The 19,718-nt window shown below is 40.2% G+C and overlaps 2 protein-coding genes across 2 annotated transcripts in view; one reads left to right on the top strand and one right to left on the bottom strand.

The window, feature by feature from the left end:
• LOC130611663 (probable acyl-CoA dehydrogenase 6) overlaps nucleotides 1-1,525 on the top strand; it is a 79,614-nt gene extending 78,089 nt beyond the window's left edge. Inside the window, 1 exon segment of the mRNA XM_057432635.1 lies at nucleotides 1,349-1,525. Within this exon segment, the coding sequence (XP_057288618.1) occupies nucleotides 1,349-1,455 (107 nt within the window). The 3' untranslated portion in view covers nucleotides 1,456-1,525.
• Nucleotides 1,526-5,064: 3,539 nt separating this feature from the next.
• On the bottom strand, nucleotides 5,065-11,395 carry BET1 (Bet1 golgi vesicular membrane trafficking protein). The gene is made up of 4 exons (XM_057432749.1): nucleotides 11,292-11,395; nucleotides 8,193-8,308; nucleotides 5,793-5,849; nucleotides 5,065-5,286 (listed from the first exon to the last, which is right to left on the bottom strand). Exons 1-4 carry the CDS (start codon nucleotides 11,308-11,310, stop codon nucleotides 5,131-5,133), a joined length of 348 nt encoding a protein of 115 aa, XP_057288732.1. The 5' UTR covers nucleotides 11,311-11,395; the 3' UTR covers nucleotides 5,065-5,130.
• Nucleotides 11,396-19,718: the final 8,323 nt, after the last annotated feature.

Raw genomic sequence — 19,718 nt, 5'->3', positions numbered from 1 at the left:
TGAAACATGTATTTGTATGTGATAACCTCACGTCTGTCACATACCACTAAAGCCAGACTTTACCACTGCCTGTTTATAACTCCATATGAAGAAGCCACATTTGTCCAGGATTCCTGCTGCAAATGGAGGCTTTTTACTGGCATCACAGAGGAGTTCTGAGGATTAATTACTTACTGTTGCTACAGTGCTGTGAAGATGCAAGATTCTAAGCACTGGCAGTGGCTTTCTGCAGCTTGAAAAATCAGACAGCCCCACAACACAAAGACCAAGTAACCTACCATTGCTCCAGGTCAGCTGTCTCCAGCAAGGCCCAACAAAAGAACTGCTTAAGCTCACAGTAGTTTGCAGTCTGGCTAGCACAGGGAACTTAGGCAATAGCGTTAGGGATGACTTATTGATACTAGTGGCAGTGTCTAAATGAGTGTGATGATTAGAAATATCAAATGAAAAGTAAATAAGCTTGGAGCAACCATTAATTTTTAAAGCAGAGCGGCTTTATTTTCTATATAGTTACTATATATTTACTATATACTATATATTTACTATACTACTATATAATACGAATACATGTTATGCCAGATCTCACATAGCTAGTAGGGAGACCAGGATGCTTGCTGGTTAAAAAACTCGAGTGAAAATTGTACCTTCTCCATACAATTCTCCAATGGCTCATGCACTAACTGACTAATACTATTTTCACCACACAGTTAAGCAAAGCGAAGTGCTACAAGTTTTTGGTGCTGGCCCTCCAAAAGCTCCTGCCCCTCCTAAAATTCAGCTGTAGGCTTAGGCCCCTTTAGCTTTGACAAGGGGATGTTGTGGTTAGTACTGCAGTACTGCAGACCATCTCACCAGGAGGAGGCAGGGGATCAGATGTTCTGCGTACAACTGCTAGCGGTGTGTGATGTGTAGGTAATTTGAGCAGGCAGCCCAGCAGAAAACCTTGGGATACTTTATATGTCAGTCCGAAGTGGTGAGACCTAAAGAGAAGTCTGTGTGGAGTTCAGCTGCAGTTTCTTTGGCTGGCCTTAAGGGGCAGCTGCATACTAAGGAGAGGTTTTTAACTTAAAAGACGAAAATAGAGTGTTATGTAAAGTTAAGGTTATTTTTGAAAGAATCTGAAAATTGGATGTGCCAAATTATATCCTGGGCCTTTTGATTTTGAATTAGCAACACCCCTGTACGCAAACAGGTATTTACAGTGGTGACGCTTGTCCATACCGTGTATATGTACTTCTGTAAACAAGGGTTTTCAATATAATAAAAGCAGGTCCATAATAAATTCATAGAATAAATGGGCATGTGAAGTTCCGCATTTGTTCCATCTGTGTTTAAATCTACTCTTTGTATTTCTACAGAGACTTGAGGTTTATGTCAACAGGAGGCGGTACAGACGAAATTATGCTTTCCATCATATGGACATACTTCCAAACAAGTGACACATCTCTTCCTTGAAAATTAAGACAGCAAGAGCATGGCTTGTACTGCACACTGAAGGTAACAGCCAGCATGTTTCAAGCATAAAAGAAGTACAAACCATAACAGTAATTTTGCCACTGAAATGTTTGTCAGGGTGTTCGACCAGTATCATTCTGTGTGTTCTCCAGTGTCAAATTGCTGATATAATCATATGATATGAAGCAGTCTGAAAACATGTGGCCTCCTGCTAGACTTCTCTTCCATTTTTTTCCGTGGGTTATTGCTCTGGGGAGTCTAATGACCCACACTAAGCACCCAGAAAGAATGTCATCTTTAATCAAGATGTATTTACATTTTAAAGCAGCTAAATTGCCAATTAAGAAAGAGAGCTTCCATAGTTATACAGCTATGATTTCACTAGTAGCTGATCCTAATTTCTGTGTAGCTTTCAAGACCAGTGATTAAGGCACAAATTATTCCCTGCCATATTCAAGTACTGGCATGGTGATTTTGCTCTCTATTACAAGTACCTTGCCTTTTAATCTTTTAGCAAGTAATCATCAAAATGTGCTCTCTCATCTTGGCCAAGCTCCCATGGACTTGTACTACACTGCCGTGGGTGTTTGGTGATGGGAGTAGTGGTGGATTTTTATTTGTAGAATTCTACAACAAACTGTTTAATTGTACCTCAAGCTCTTGGAGGCCTGAACTTCAGCAGTATCTTTTGTGTGTAATCATTAAACATTAAAAATAAACATATTAATATGAAAATTATGTGTAATTACTTAAGCTCTTCATAACCCAGCCATTTAAGCCAGAAGAGACAGCCTGTATTATTGTAAAAAAAAGCCACAAACCTTCAGTTGAATTATCCTTGTTATGAAATGGATGTATTAAGCATTTCCTAAGGAATCTCCATGATACATAAGGTTAACAGTTTTATAGTAAAAAGACGGTATTTCCTTCCATCTAGAAATAAGCTGTATAGTTGCTAGATAGAGTCTAAGTTACATTACACTGAGAAATGCAATATATATTGTGTAAAAATTATGTAAAATAGATTTTAAAACTAAGAATAACCACAACAGCAGTATTCTTATGCAGCTGCTATTAACTGCAACTTTGTAAAACTACAATTAACGCTACTAGAATTTTTCTGTCAGAAAATGACCAGTAAAACAAGTGCAGATGCTAAGGAAAATTCTAAAGCTGTGGTATATGGTTCTCACTAATAGTTACTCTCCTTCCCTGTGAAATATTCTCAATAAAGTCACCTTAACCATTCTAAGCAAATTTGCAGGATCCCAGTTCAGATTTTAAACTGAAAATTAACTTTTACTGGAATTGAAGGGAAATGTGCTACATTCTGTAAAATAACATAGAAACATAGAGAAGCCGGTCACATTTTGACTTTCAGTTTACATTTCAGTTCAGAATGCTCCTGTTAAAAGAACCTAAAGTACTGTTTCAGTACTTTAAAAAAGCCCTTGTGTTTTCTAATGAACACGCAGAAAGTTGCTTTCAGGCTTCATGTATTCCTTGTGCTTAAGCTTTCTCCCTTTCCCCACCCTATCTAGACAGGAAATTGACAATTCTCCTTAAATGAAGAAACAGAGAAAGGCAGATTCTACCAGCAGTTCATTTCCCCTCACTCCTCTGCACCACTGAAGAACTGGGAAGTGGAGAGGGAAAACAGCATAGTTCCTGTTCTGAATGAATTGCCTTTTAATCTGGTTTGACATTTAAAACTGAAATCCTGTTGGTTTTATACATGATCTGAAGGACTGGTGAAACATTTTACCAACGTGTTCTATCAGAACTTAAGGGACACGCTGGCATATTCTCCAGAACAGGAAGATATGCATCAGCATATCATCAACAGGAAGTACATCAGCTGTGTAACTGTCTGTATCCACCCATTTTTCTACTCTGGATTAGGTAGTTAAAAACTTCTTCCATTTATTAGGATGGCAGATTGATTGCTGAAAAAGAAGTAAATCTAGAAATTATTCAGACACCATGTTTAACAGCCAGAAATGTATTTCTAGAAGATGACAACTATCAGGGGAGTGTGGTTGTCAAACATGTCAGTAATTATCTCTCAGTTGTTTGGTACTTTGCACTCCACTGTCTCGTTAAAATTAGACAAGTGCATCAATTTTGGAAGGCAAGACTATTGACTAGCCTTGGGAATGCCATACTTGTTTAGCAAGCCCAGCAATTCTCATATACAGACAATGCATTACCCTGGTGTTAATACTTAAATGTTCTATTACTTGTAGAAGTACTGTAAACCTTCTGACAGTCAAAGATTAAATCAGCTACAAATACTGAGTTCTGTGAATTATTTTTACACATTCTGTATGTTCATATTAGTGACTTACATGGAATACTTCCATTATGTATGAAATCTAACATGAAAGAGAATTAGCATACACCCTCATTTCTTACTCTTAATAGTGCACCCCACACAGGATAGCTCCTTAAATGCAGCATCATTTCCAAAAATTACACTAGTATTCTACAGTAGAAACAATAACTGGCTACAGTAGAAACAGTAGAATCAATAACTGGCTACAGCAGAAACAATAAACAATACTGGCTGGAATACTACAGGACACTTTATTTGTCAGTTCATAAGTAGTTACTAATGGCAACATATTATACAGTATTTCTAGAAAAGTTTTTCAAAAACTGTAGATACAGTTTCAGTATGTTGGAAACTTATTCTTTAATGTTGAACTCAGCAATGTAATAGCTCCAACTATAAGAAACTATTAGGTGAGCCAAAGCTAAGTCTTCAAAATAAAATACCTAAATATGACAGCACCTCCAACAGGTGCATCATAATATAATATAAAATTCAAAATATCTGACTTTGTTTCAGACATCGTGCAGTATAGAGTTAGGGATCATCACAGATTCAAATGTAAACATACTAATGGTAAAAGCTGTAATGATTCAATGGAATCATTAAGATTTAGGTACTTTAAATATAAAGAAAACATTCATACTGTGTCCATATTGGCTGATCCCAATGATCTAAGGCATTTGCCTAAAAGAGCAGATGTGTAGGCATGATTTGAAACACTGAAATAAAAAAACAAAAACAGTTTTAAGTAACTTCTCCCCCAAAAACACAGTTTAAGCTACTTAAATACTTAAACTATCAGACTTACGACAAAAATTTTTTGGGGTTCCCACAATGACATTCGTTAGCTTCAGGCCAGCCTTTCAAAAATCCACAGATAAAACCAATTTAGAAAGATCCAACTATTCTTTGTGCTTCTGCAACCTAGAAATTACTACATGCCTGAAACTGGAGCTCTAATTTAGAGCATGGCCAAGAATGAAAAGCAGAAAGAAAGAGAAAATCTTGTAGTTCCGCAGTTACTTCATATCTGAACAACTGCTGTTTTCTGTATTTTAAAAATCAATTCTAAAAACTCTTTTCCCCTAAAAAAGCAATCTACTATGCTAGCAGTTTCTGTGTATTTACAAATAATCCCCCCAAAACAGGGGATGATGGGAAAAATTCTGATACATTAAGAATAATATATATATAACATAGCATTAATTGTTAATGCAATTTCCAACAATTTCACTGTGTTTTATCAACAGAATATTCCACTTTAGATCAATGTCTTCATTAATTAAGACTACTTTATAGTTGAAATTACACCATTTAAACTGGAGGTAACATGTATCACATCACCTCAGTTTAATAATCCAGTATATTACAAAAAAGACAAACAATGAGAAGAGCATCATGTAGCATAATAGCTTTGTCTGGCTTCCTCTGGAGAGTGTTCTCAGTCTGCCCATAGTTGCACCCAGAAGTCCACCCGCAGAGTCAAAGTCATTATCCTATCCATTAAAACAAAACAAACAAGAAAACAAAATATGTTACTCAGAAAAAAAGATTCCCCATAAAGCTTGCTAACTGTAGTTTCTCCTGGATTTATTTTTTCAAATTTGACAAAGCTAAAACTGGATTAGGGGCAGTTTCTGAAAAAACCTTTCAGCCATTTATCCAGATATTTTTCCCCAAGCTGAGGCAAGTGTAAGCAAAATAGGCATTTCTGAGTCCTTATTTTTTGCTTCCCTCTTCTATATTTATCTGTATTTAAGAACAGAACTGCCTTTTTAGTAATACAATTCACTACTTGTAAACAAAGTCATATCTTAAGTATAAAGATCTTGGTTGTGCCTTGCATTACCTTCTGGAACAGAAATATTGGTGCTGTATTAGTCACATTTTACAGTCAACAATAAGTTGTCAACCTTTTATTACAAATGTTCATACTACGGGAAGGAATTCTTTATATTATTAACTTCTTAATCCTGCCCCATATTTAAAGAAAGTGACTTACCATTTCTGATAACATTTTATTTTGGTTTTTAACTTCTGTTCCAATTTCAATTGAAAGCTATTAAAAAAAATTTGAAAAGTATTAGATATGAGTAATCAGTTACACATAAATTAGCAAAACCAGTTGAAAATACATGACACAACTAGTATTTCCCCAGGTAAAAGGTGAAAACAGTACCTGGTATTTTCAAAAATCAAAATAACAGGGAAAGTATTCTATCAATAGCCCTTCGGAAAGTAAACATTTGTTGTCTGATCAGAAAAGTCTAAAGACTCACAGAAGGTACTCAATGGTACTCAATGGTCCTTCTCCCCTTCTCCAGAGAATTCCTTCTTAAGAATTATTACATGGACTCAAAAATTCAAGATATAGTCAAGTCTAAGCAGCAATTATCCATTTCCTGGAACAACTGTCAAAACTACTGGCACATGGCACTGAGGACCACCTCTTTGAATCAATGTTACTGGAGTTGGCTCCAGTAAGCTGCTAATAAGTCTCTCTTGACAGGTTGCTGCTATGCTATAAATGGGATTTTCTTTTGTGAACTTGTCTGTTCCTTCTCTGCTTTGTGTCTTGAAACAGCAAGGGCACAGCAGGACAAGGAGGTGAGCAGCAAGTGAGTCAGTGCAGAGATAATACCCAGGGTCAGCAACAGCCTGGTGATAGATCACACAGCACATCCACAGCTAGTAGATGGGTCCAAGGTGAAGCCAGAAAATCAAGTTCTCTCAGGGCTGGAATCAGAGTCAGACTAGACACACACACAGCTGCAAGACAATTTGCAACACAACAAAAGCAGGGGCCACCCAAGACAGTCTTGGCATAAAAGCAGCTCCCAGCTGAAACAGAACCCACAGAGGCTTCTTAGCAGCTCTTCCTCCATAACAGTGCTTATCAGCATGCTGGCCTTGAACAACCAGCTCAGCCCCTGGAAGGGAGGAAAACATGCTCAAGGCCCCTATGCTTTGATTTAGTCAAAACCTGTATGCTTTTTGTGACACAACCTAAATCCCATTATTTCTTACTGCTGCATTTGACTGCAATCTAAAATCAAGAGTGAAACTGATCTACATCAGGCTTCTAGGAAGATGATCTGAAGACTATTCCATATGCCCAGATTATTAGGTTGTGCTAAAAGATGTAACTGCAAAAAGAGCACACGTGCTACTCCATGGGGGGCTATCAACTGCGCTGTCAACATACACTGATTTTGAAATGTAACATACCAGAGAACGAGACAAGAGGTGAAATTCTGTAACAAAGGTCAGAGATTTTCTTGTTACCCCCTTAGCTTATTCTAGATGATTATTCTAAACCCAAGGTTTTGATAGCAAGGAGGCTACAGGAGTGGCTTCTGTGAGGAGCTGATAGAAGCTTCCCCTGTGTCCAGTAGAGCCAATGCCAGCCGGCCGCAGGACACACTGCTGGCCAAAACTGAGCCCATCAGTGACAGTGGTAGCGCTTCTGAGATAATGTATTTAAGAAGGGTGGAAAATAACTGCTGTGAAGCGGCAGCTGAAGGAGTGAGAATATGTTAGAAAAACAGCTCTGCAGACACCCAGGTCAGGGAAGAAGGAGGGGGAGGAGATGCTCCAGGCAACAAAGCAGATTCTCCTGCAGTCCATGGAAGTTAACAGTGGAACAGATCTCCACCTGCAGCCTGTGGAGGACCCCATGCTGGAGCAGGGGCATACGCTCCTATGACCCCATGGGAAGCCCATGCTGGAGCAGGCTCCTGGCAGGACCTGTGGCCCTGTGGGGAGAGGAGCCCACCCTGGAGCAGGTCTGCTGGCAGGAGCGGCAACCCTGAAGGGGACCCAGGCTGGAGCAGTCTGCTCCTGAAGGACTGCATTCATGGAAGGGACCCATGCTGGAGCAGTCTGTGCCTGAAGGACTGAACCCATGGAAGGGACCCATGCTGGAGCAGTTCAGGAAGAACTGCAGCCTGTGGGAAGGAGCAGCAGAAACATCACCTCATGAACTGATCACAGCCCCCATTCCCATCCCCCTGCACGGCTGGGCAGGGAGAAGATAAGAGAAAATCAGGAGTGAAGCCCAGGAAAGGAGGCATGTGGGGAAGGTGTTTCAAGGTTTGATTTTATTTCTCATTACCCCTAATTTAAATGACAATAAATTAAATTTATTTGCCCAAGTCAAGCCTGTTTTGCCCCCCGATGGTAACTGGTGAGTGATCTCTCCCTGCCCTTACCCTGACCCATGAGCCTTTTGTTGTATTTTCTCTCCCCTGTCCAGCTGAGGAGGGGCGTGACAGAGAGGGTGTGGTGGGCACCTGGTGTCCAGCCAGGGTCAACCCACCACATCATTAAATTTATGTTTTTAAACTAACCCATAGAATTTAATTCAATACATGTGATGATACCACTATAATTAAATACTTACTGATTTAATGGCACTGACTTTTGTACGCAGACTTTCTGTTAACCTTTCATTTTCTTCTTCATAAACACTATATCCGCTATTGGTATAGCCATAGTTACCACCCGGTGCTCCATCACCTATAAACACACAATAGTCAGTAGTTACAGACAAAACACCACTGGAGTGCTCTTCACATGTGGGAAAGCACTCTTTCCATTTAAAAATGCATTTCCTTAATGTCACCCCTGGCAACTGGGAAGAGGCACTACATGTTCCTGACACAGAGAATCAACCTTTTTCCAAATGTGTAAGTTATTTTGCAATATGCCAATCAAAGAAGAAAAACTAAGGACAGGATGTGATGTAATGCTACCAATTTTTTCCCCAGATAGGTAGTGCTTTCAGATGACTTCTATGGAAATCAACGTAAGCATTACATGGAGATGTAGAGGAAGCTTTGAGGGTACTACACAGAGCAGTAAACCGAACTGAAAACAGGGAAGTTAAGATCTCTAATAATGACAAATACCACTTGATCACGCATATAAAAGACGTCACATGCTTTTAAAGGAGAGAGCATACCCTGATCCTTACATGTGTTTCTCTACAAACAACACCTCAGATGGAAGCCAGGCCACTAAGCAGAACACTGCCATTTCTGTCACCATTCTGCAGTTCTATTCCCAATCCTGCCATTGTTTTTTGGGTGACAGAGCTTCAGGACTGTTATCCAGACAACTGACTTGGCAGAGTACTTGGGACAGAAGGGAATGAAAGCTCCTCAGCTCCACATACTGGCTTCCTCCAAACACTGATAAAGGTCTCCTAAGGACAGCAGCTGGACACAGGACAATTAAAGCGATGTCCAGTCTAGACAAAAATCTAAGACCTGAAACCAGAGAAGAAAGAGGAAGACATATGGGCAAACAGAAAAGAACCATTACAAGCTTTATGAACAAGATCCTACCAGATTAATTCAACTAACAATCCAGTTACAACATTAACCAATATTTATATGGCTATTCAGAATGCCACACTAAAATTGCCTGAATGCCTTTGGTCAATTTCCCATCAATGCATTTGAAAAAAAAATTGTGTTTGGGTACCTTTGGGGGATTTTTGAGGAAAATGGGAGAGGAGAGACACCAACCATATTCACAGATAAAGCTTCATCTCAAACAGTTTCATTGTGCTTGCCATACATAATACTAAGATTTTAAAAGAGAAAATTAAGAGGCTACTTTGACAATAAATACCGTTTTAGATTAACCCATTCTTTAAATCAAAGTAATGACAATATTTTAGTTTGCACTTGTACGTTGTTCATACGTTACTCTGTCAGTTAAGCTAATTCTCAACAAGACTGGGTAAAATGTGTGGTTCCATTTCATTGCAGTGAAAGTCAAGAAGGTTTTCAGGATTGTTCTCTCTGTGTCTTCTTTTACATATGCAACTACAGTACTTCCTATGAAGTAACATACAATTTTAAGTATGTTTGTAGTTAATATACCATGTAGCTTCAGGCCAAAATACCTTAACTATGATTCTTATATAGTCTGTGACATAGCAGATATGAGCAACTGCCCCAGAGCTTTTAAACACACACAGCTACTTCTGAATATGCAACACCAAGTGCAACAAAGAAGCCTGGCTACAGCTGTTTACAGGAAGGACAGGAACTTCAGCGTGGCCATTCTACAGGCTATCTTGCAACACTGCTCATTTACACACAGTATGGACGTGACCATAACGTAATTGCAGGCTAAAAAAGAGGCACCAGGTCGCTGGTGACAAAAGCAGAAGTACTGGTGCTCACCTTTATTTCCACCCTACTAAAGTAATTGTGGACTGACAGTTGAAATGTCAAGTCAAAGCATTAAATTTTACTGCAGCTGATAACAGATATTTAAGCCTCCTGCTTGACCTTCCAGCAGATCTTTTAAGACGCAGTTTCTGGATGTTCCTCAAGGTATTGTTTGCCAGAGACATGCTAAAATAAGGCACGCTCTTTCCCCTTAGCTCCTTCCATAAACATCTATCACTTCACTTTTTCAGAAACAGCATACTGAGCTGGGTGGCCTGCAGTCTAATCCCCTTCAGTTCACACCCAAGGGAGCGCTGTTAGTCTGACAAGAGCATTGAAAACCTAAGCATTACCAAATGCCTACCTTTTTATGATAAACATCAGTGCCTCTCGATCTAGTAAGAAGTGTCCCCAAGACTTGCTTTATCTTGGTAAAATGCTATTACACAACACAAATCGAAGGTGTAGAAGTAAACTGAGAGTGGTATTACACACACACCTGGTTTAGCCATAAGGCATTTAGCACACACACAACCCCCCCAAATGCTCACTTTCTGGGAAGAAAGACCAGAACTCAGTCATAAACTTCTGAGGCCTAAGCCTTACAGTGAGGTCACAGCACCTACATGGGAGTTCAAAGTTTCTGTATAGTCATCAACATGACCGCTGGGCAGAAAATAAGGCCTACGCTTCTCAAAACACTCAGCAGGAACTCTGCATATTTCTGTATTTATACCAGACTATATTTGTAACAAACTGAAAATAGCTGGAGAGTTTTCCCCACAAACATAGCAGGAAAACATACATAAGTACTAAAATAAAACCAAATCAAAACTCGGAAAGGACTTGACTGAAGAGTGAGAAATCTGACCATCCGTGGAAACACAGCTCAAATACTGCACTAGAACCATCCCTGAAAACAACTAAGCATCCCAGCGCTGCTCCATGAATCCAGCTGAGCTAGAAAGAAAAGACACGAGCAGGGGTGCCTGCTCTTCCCACCCAAAGCTCCCAAGCTCTGCTGCAAGCCTACAGCCATCAGCACAAACCCTGTCACTCAGAGACACATTATGCGGCCTTCACACAGACCCCTCACACACACCCTATCGGGGGACAGGTTAGGCCCTGCCGGCCTCAGCTCCCCTGGGCACAGCGCGGCCCACCCGGCGAGCTTTTCACCCCCTCTCCGTTTACCCCTCCAGCACTAGGCGAAGGTGCGCCAGGCAGCCGCTGCCCCGCCAGCCCGGGCAGGGGTCGCGGTGCGGCCCGGCCCAGCTGGCGGCTGCAGGCCCCGCCGCGGAGGCTGCCGCGCTTACCGAGCCCTGCGCGCCTCATGGCTGCGGCCCGAGCTGCCGAAGGAGGAGGATCAGGAGGAGGCAGAGGATAGGCGCGACCCCCGTGCCCTCGTCTGAGGGAAGCGAGGCTCGACGGAGCAGCGGCAACCCCAACCCTGCTCAACCACCCCACTCATTCACCGGCGAGCGCCACGACAGCGCCGGGCCGCGCGGGCCGCTGGGTAGAGCGCGGGCCGCGCGGGGGCTTATGGGTGCTGTAGTGCTCAAGGCACGTTGGGGATAGGCGGGGTGGGCTGGCTGCCACCCGGACGGGTTCTTGACAGAGAGGGTCCCACTCAGCAGCCCGAAGGGGCACGATTCACGGTTCACTAGTGCCGTGCTCTAGCACGGTATCTGTGGGGCCTCCCTGCCCCGAGCCATTGACCCAGCTTGACGTTTGTCAGGGCTCAATGGGGCAGCCCGTACGGCTCTGTCCGTGTGTGAGCCACAGGACCTGAAAATGGCGTGACTTGGTACTACAGTTCAGGGGCTGGAGTGTGAGGAGATAGTTTGGGGGCAGAGGAAGGTGTCGCGGTGGTGTCGCGGGGGAGCCTGGCTGCCGGCGAGCAGGTGCTGCAGAGCAGCTTCCTCCTCGTACAGTCACCTCTGCAGCTACAGAAGAGCAAATTCTATCCAATAGAACCAGTCATGAATTTACTCAATACCTTGACTACTTCAGCTTACATTAAAATCATAAGAATTGATCCTGAAAGGCCTTCATTTCAGGAGGCATCAGTACGTTACTGGTTTACTGCTTGAAAAAGGAAGATTTCTCAGTGGTTGTCTTGTAATACGCAGTCAAGAAATTAAAATTCGGTGCTGAGTGGAGCTTTACCACCTTTTCCTTCTTTTTTTTTCTGCATCACATTTTATTTATAAGTAACAGGCATGCTAGAGCAGCATACAGCATCTTGAATTGGAAGCCTGCAATTCATTCATTCTGTTCTCTGAATTATTTAAATTTCATTTGTGAAGGTAATTTCACCTTCAGTCTTTATCAGAAATGGGTTTTACTTGCTTTTATTAAAGTTGTGACTCACTCTGTATACCAGTGGATTGAATTTATCTCCCAGGATGATACCAAAGTGATTTATCAGTACTCCAGCATAAAGCAAACAACATGATGGAGTCCATTTAGTTTGCTATTTCAGGTGAGTCGTAGATTGGACTAAAGAAGCTGCATTAGCTTTTCCGATTACAACATTCTGCTATATCATTAATTGCGTTGGTGTTTGTGTTCTGGTAGAAAATAACACACCCAGTGCTGGACCAAGACCCACTTACATAGTATGAGCTATATAAACACAGACCAAAGCTCCTACATCAATGAGTGTGCAGTATAACAGGCATCTTCAGCTAGGCAGGTAAAGTTGTAGAAAGAAGGATGAAATAATTCTTTCTCAGTAAGAATTCCTGTAATTCCTCTGTAATTCCTGTAAGACACCCCATGTATCTTTCTGCAGTTTAAACAAAATTTCAACTAAGGCATCAGCTGCACATACAAAACAGGAGAGAAGGCTAAGGAGAAGAAATGAACTGCAGAACTGCCACCCAAACTGTGCAGTGTCTGAGGGATTTTGTCAGGAACTCAGCAATTCTGAGGAGTTTGCAAGCTGCCACCAATCGTGACTTGAAACTTGATTTACATCGGTTCAGGGAAATGCATCAGTTGTTTCAAAGAAGGGGAAAGTACTATTACCAGGTTAAAAGTGCTGTTCATGCTAGGGCCATCCAAAGTTCACAGATGAGCCCATTTCATACCTTGCCAGGACAAAGAGGTCTCTTAAAGGATTACATGCTTAAACCAACAAAATGTAGATGTTGTAAAATCTACAGGGGAAAACCTTCTTCACTAGCACTTCAGTTTTGCTCTGTTTCAATATTGCTCTGTTATGAGCGATATCCTCATCAAACACAATTTTTGAAGGAGGGTTAGTGTGAGACTGTGCAGTAACTAAATAACCAGAGAGTAAAATTGAGGCTCCAGGGGCAGTAGGAAAACCACTAATCTGAGTCTCTCATTGTTATGTATTATTTTATTTACATATTTTTGTCCATACATAATCCAAAAAGTGATTTTATTTGGTGGTTTTGATATGTGAAAAGGTTTTTCTTTACAGTATTTGCACATTCTATGTCACCTTTCTTAACCCCCCATGACTACTCTTACATTTTTCAATAAATGTGTATCTATACATAATTAGGTAAAAAAAGTGCATCTCCCCACTAGGACTATAGTTGTAATTCATTGTTAAGGGGTTCATTTTTCATTTTTACTTCAATTTTCTGTAAAATAAAATCCCAGTTAGCCTCACGTAAGGTGTTTAAAACTCATAGTGTTTATATCTACAAACTGCTTATGCTTTGAAATAACATATTGAGTGTATATGCAATTTATAAATAGCACATTTAATTTTTCAGAGTTTCTTATAGCAAAGTGTGGAAATGATACTGACATGATTAATGTTTTAAATCCATTTTTATCATACTGAATTTATGCTTTTTTCATACACTGAAAGTGCCTTGTAGAAAAAGTTAATTCTATATTTCTCTTGACATTACAGTGATGAAATCGTGATTCCATCTCACAACAGAGACTGGAAGTAGAGGTTGGCTGGGTATCATTAATATTCACTATGTTTATGTTATCTTTTCCATTGATCAGTTCTATTCATATTAATAATTCCACAGAATGAGTCTGCAAAATAAATACCATTTTTCTGTGGCCATGATGAATTGTACTCTTGCTGGCTTTGTAGCCCATTCCCTGCAAGGTCTCCCTCATAGAGGCCATGCCCTGGACTCCCGGCTTTGGGAACCAGCTGTGTGTGGTTAGCAGGTGTGGCTGCAGCTCTTCCTTAGCAGTTCTTCCTGCCAGGAAGCATGAGTGAGTCGTCAGCAAGTGGTTTTAAGATGACTGACTCGTCAACGTTCTGTTTATCAGTGACAGCATATGGGGAGAAAAGGCACATAAATAGAATAAAGATGCACTCAGTCTGCGAGCTTATCTGTCTTGACTGTGTTCATATAATCTTCTAATAGTAGCCTACACAGGTGTGTCATTGTCAGACACCCTGCTTAGGCAATGTGTATGTCAGTCTCCTTTTCCAAATATATTAATGAGCAATACTCCTTCTTTAAATAAAAACATCTTTCATAAAGTGGGTGTCATCTTTATCTTTTATAAAAGGGGTGTTCCAGAGTCCTACCTCTCCTACCATTTTTCATTCTCTTTACTGTCTCATATTGAACAAGATGAATACATTTATGTAGCATATTGAACAAGATGAATACTCCATTTATTTTATTAGTATATTATTGCATGACTCCATCACAGAAGTAATAAAAAAGAAAACAAAATCAAAATAGGGAAGCTGTCTGAAAAGGTCCTGTATAATCAAACTTCCAATACACAGCTGAAAGCCTATTCCTGTTAACATGATAATAATAATGACATTATTATCATTGAATTATTAAATAAGTAATCAGAATGTCAGTGTTCTTACATGTTTGATAAACAGGTTTTCACAGTTGTCATGATTAACTTTCAACAATTGTAGGCTGTGAAAACAGCCTAACTAGTCACAGCCTCATTAGGGAGTTGAAAAGCTGATATTGCATGATATTATGTTAATATCAAATATTGCAATCACTGGTTTGTTAACCTGTAAGCTTCAATTATAAAAAAATATAATGAATTCTAGTTATAACTTGATCTGTTGTGCAATCAAGTAACAGCTGATGAGACATTTCTAAATAAAACTAATACACCAACCACATAGAAGCAGAACAGGATCACAGAATATTTTTAATTAGGATTTGGTGTCTTCAAAAAGGAATAGTGTCAGCATCTTTCATCAATATCCTTGTCACTTATTATCCTGGTTTATTCTAATGTTATTTCACAAATGAGAGCCCTCAAAATGCTTCTGTTCCAACAAACTCAGATCACTCAGTTGTTTCCTCCCATATTCTGAAAGCTGACAAAACTGACACCGAGTTTAGGATGTGATCAGTCCCCTTCTTCCAGGTTCTATTCTACAAACAGTTGTCAAGAAAAACAGAAGAGGCCATGTAAAGCCACACTTTCCATAAGGCTTTAAAATGGCTGAAGGTGCCTGATCACCACTGCTGCTTGTTGCTGCCTAGACTGGCAAGCAAAGAATTAATCATGCACATCACAAGTGGAATGTTGTGTGCAGTCATTATTCAAGTCCTTGAATGGCAAGGACATATGTAAATCACTGCAAGTACTGTCAAATCTCTCATTTTTACCCATCACAGCGATTCAGAACTCTGTCAGAGGGAGCTATGGCTGTTTCTGGTCTTAATGCACTTTCATCATAGGTGGTAACTTCTTTCTGGGATGAGGTTTGGTGTCATGTTGTCTTACTGTGTATTCAAACTATGTTCATTTTTTTATTATGTTCTTTTAATAAAACCCTTACCAAGTATCTGCCAAAATACTTGAAGACAACCAAGAAACTTGGACAAGATTCTGGGAACTTCTACTGCCCTTGATAGAACTGTGTTGCTGGGAATCACGGGAGCTTCCATGACCATAGGCAGTTGTAGTCATCCATGCCTAGTCATTCAGGGTCTTTCCATACACATGTTCAAAGGATCATTGATATTTTGTACCTACAAGGACTTCCTTCTTGTAGCTTTGTATCTGTATATGATTACAGGTTGAAAAATCATGTAAACTCATAATGTTTTAGAACTCAGTAAATAGAACAAATTTTACAGTGTGTATTTATAGAAAGCTGTGGCTGTAATGCATTCCACTTTATTTTCTTGTTTCTGATTTGAGTTTCATTTTAGTTTTTCCAGTCATGGTAAGATCTAAGGTAAGCCTTGGGAAGCTTGATTGGTCAGACATATGTCAGCAGCAAAGGGCAAGTTGAGGGAAGGAGAAGATTAGTAGATGGTTGGTTGCATCAATAGAAAGTATCTAATTGTCGGAGAGAGCGACCGGAATCAAGAGAACGACTCAATATGAGTTATGCTTCTTGTTCATTTTCTACAAATCCTTAACCCTTTATATACTATTTCTTACATGCACTTACAGTGATTTGGCATATTAGGATTGGATACATGTCCTGAAGACCCTTGGTGACTAACATGTAATTGGTTAAACACAGGTGTGAGAACTCGACCTCGAAAGCTTGCCAGCAGTCCACAGTTCTCATTAACTCAGTGAATTCCAGCCTCTTATCTTGCTTGCTTAAACTTCTTCGGGCCTCTCATGAGGAGATCTTTCAGGATTATTCAGAGTTTATGTACCAATTATGCATTCTCCCGTGAGAACGCTGTCTCCACATCTAATAAGAATTTTCATCTTTACAACACTTTTTAAATTTGTTAACAGTGAAGGCATCTTTCTCCACACTTTGACATCAGCTATGTTTGGGAAGTATTGAGCTTTATATTAGCTCAAGGGTAATATAATTGAAATATTATTATTATTTATTTAATTGTTATTGCTCAGTGCTGTGATTTTGCTTATTCCTTCCTTTAGTAAGGAATACTCAGTTTACTTCTTAGTATCATAATCTGCTCTATCTCTTGTTTGATTCTGCAGGGAACGCACCCAGAAATGTCTGCTGTATTTTTATAGATTTCTTGTCAGTGCTGTTAAATTACATCAAAATAGAGAAGGAAGGCTATGGACACAACTGCTGGTCTCCCTCCCAAATTTCATTACGTAGGACTAGAATGAAAATTTACTGAAGCCATGAAGAATTTTGTATTGACTTGATCAGGCTATAAACTTTTATTAAAAACCAGCTCTGCTGATTCTTTGTCCTCCAAGTAGTGTATGATGTGTAATCTATGAATAATTCCAGTCTTGACTTTTTTCTCTGATATTAAGGTACCATTTCTGATGTCAGCTTTGACTGGGTAATATCAGCTGAATGAGTGATAAGAATTCAGAGCCATTGCAGCAGCCTGAGCATTAATAACTGTAATGTCTAAAGGGGAGGACTAAGACATTTAAAATAAAAGGTGGAAGTCAAAGTAATTTTTCATTTTGGTAAAACAAATGTATGGGATGAATGGAGCATACAGCTCCAATGCTTTGTGAGATGCTATTAAATAATTATTTGATGTTTTGCGTTCTGTTTATTTTGACCTTTCAGACATGTGGGAGAGGCTTTCACCAGTCAAATAATAGAGGATTCTCAAAAATAGAGAATTCAATAAAAACAGCAACTTTAAGCACTGAATTTCAGTGAGGGGGCAGCTATTTTAAAGACCTTTATCTAGACAGAGCATTTTCCTTCAGCACATTCTTCAAGACAAATGGGGCAGACATAACCCTTGTTTCCTTGTCCAGCAAGGCACAACTGAGAATGTGCATCAAGATTCCTGCATGCTGGAGCTACCTTTTGTGTTAGCTTTGTGCTTGGCCACTAGAGAGTTACTTTTAAAAAGAAAAAGAAAGATAAAACCATCATGTACTTCTTCACTTCTCTTTAGTTTTCTCATAGGTCAACAAATCGTGCACGTAACAATTTGTTTGATGACTAATTAGAGAAGCTAATGCCTGAACGTAAATCTGCAAAAGCTATTGCTTGTTTTCCAGAAAGACCATTACAAATAAATTACCCATTCAAAGCACTCTTATGAATATCATTTTCTTAGGCTCTTACATGGACTGCAGCAGCAGGGCTAATTACCTGCACTGGATGCAGCATGATGCTACTGGGAAGATACAGTTTCCTCTACTGTGGTGGTTCATTCAGAATTTACTTGTGTTTCTGCATAGCACTATATTATGTCACATATATTTAATTTCTGTATTCATATTATTTGCCTGATGCAGTGTAGCAACTGGGAAGAAAGTGTAACGTTCTCCATGGAGATGCATCAATGCATCAAAGACATCTACTAACTTACTGAAAATCTGAGCACCTTATCTAGCTTTTAGTGAAGTAACAAAATTTCATCAATTTTTATGGCATGGCATCAAAGGCTGAAGTAATTATAATTTGGAAACAATCATTATACTTAAGAATCAAAAGTTGTAGATTCTGTTCATGGTTTTCTGAGAGTGTAGATAAAAGCAAACTTAGATTATGTTTTATGCTATACCATGAAGAAAGATTTAATCTTCAACAGCCTATTCCCCAACAGAAGTAATCTTTGCTTGAAATAACATGAAAACTCATTGTCACTTGTATGGTCAAAAAGCACATGATACATGAGTTACAATTAAAGGCAAAGTTATGGAGAAGTGCTTACAGGATAAAAGAGTTTGAATCCCATTTAACCTGGTTCCAGTCCACCAAACCTGCATCCTGTTATGGATGTCTTGTGGTCCACCAGCCAGTGCTTTGTTGGGGATTGGATCCTGGCTTACAGCTCAAAGTCTGCCAGACTGCTCTTTTGTCTCTGAATGCTGGCTTTGGCATGCTGGAACTCTATACCCTACTGTCTGAATTGTGACAAATTAAGCAGCTGTCTCATCTAACACCTTTTCCTTCCATTTTGTGCTTTGCTAAGGCCTTATTCATAGATTCGCAGAATCAGAATTGTTTAAGTTGGAAAAGACCTTTAAAATAAACAAGTCCAACTGTTACCATAGCACTGCCAAGTCCACCACAGTATCATAGAATCATAGAATAGTTATGGTTGGAAAGAACCTTAAGATCATCAAGTTCCAACCACCCTGCCATGGGCAGGGACACCTCACACTAAACCATGTCACCCGAGGCTCTGTCCAGCCTGGCCTTGAACACTGCCAGGGATGGAGCATTCACAGCTTCCCTGGGCAACCCATTCCAGTGCCTCACCACCCTTAAAGAACTTCTTCCTTATATCCAGCCGAAACTTCTTCCATATATCCAGTCTAAGCTTCCCCTAACCCATCACCCCTTGTCCTACCACTACAGTCCCTAATGAATAGTCCCTCCCCAGCATCCTTATAAGCCCCCTTCAGACACTGGAAAGCTGCTATGAGGTCTCCACGCAGCCTTCTCTTCTCCAGGCTGAACAGCCCCAACTTTCTCAGCCTGTCTTCATATGGGAGGTGCTCCAGTCCCCTGATCATCCTTGTGGCCCTCCTCTGGACTTGTTCCAACAGTTCCATGTCCTTTTTATGTTGAGGACACCAGAACTCTACACAATACTCCAAGTGAGGTCTCACAAGAGCAGAGTAGAGGGGCAGGATCACCTCCTTCGACCCGCTGGTCACGCTCCTTTTGATGCAGCCCAGGATACGGTTGGCTTTCTGTCCTGTGAGTGCACACTGAAGCCGGCTCATGTTCATTTTCTCATCGACCAGCACCCCCAAGTCCTTCTCCGCAGGGCTGCTCTGAATCTCCTCTCTGCCCAACCTGTAGCTGTGCCTGGGATTGCTGCCACCCAGGTGTAGGACCTTGCACTTGTCATGGTTAAACTTCA

This window comes from Pezoporus wallicus, unplaced genomic scaffold, assembly GCF_028554395.1.
Source record: "Pezoporus wallicus isolate ANWC-B61680 ecotype Strahan unplaced genomic scaffold, APGP_CSIRO_Pwel_v1 scaffold_2584, whole genome shotgun sequence".
Lineage (NCBI taxonomy): Eukaryota > Metazoa > Chordata > Aves > Psittaciformes > Psittacidae > Pezoporus > Pezoporus wallicus.
Note: the sequence above shows the minus strand (reverse complement) of the source record. Positions and strands in the feature narration are given on the sequence as shown.

Bases quoted from the DNA above. Each gene is read 5' to 3' on its own strand.
- BET1 (XM_057432749.1), bottom strand. The intron at 5,850-8,192 runs GTAAGTATTTAA...TTTTTTTAATAG, and splicing joins AAGTCAGTGCCATTAAATCA to CTTTCAATTGAAATTGGAAC. The intron at 5,287-5,792 runs GTAAGTCACTTT...TTTAATGGATAG, and splicing joins ATAAAATGTTATCAGAAATG to GATAATGACTTTGACTCTGC.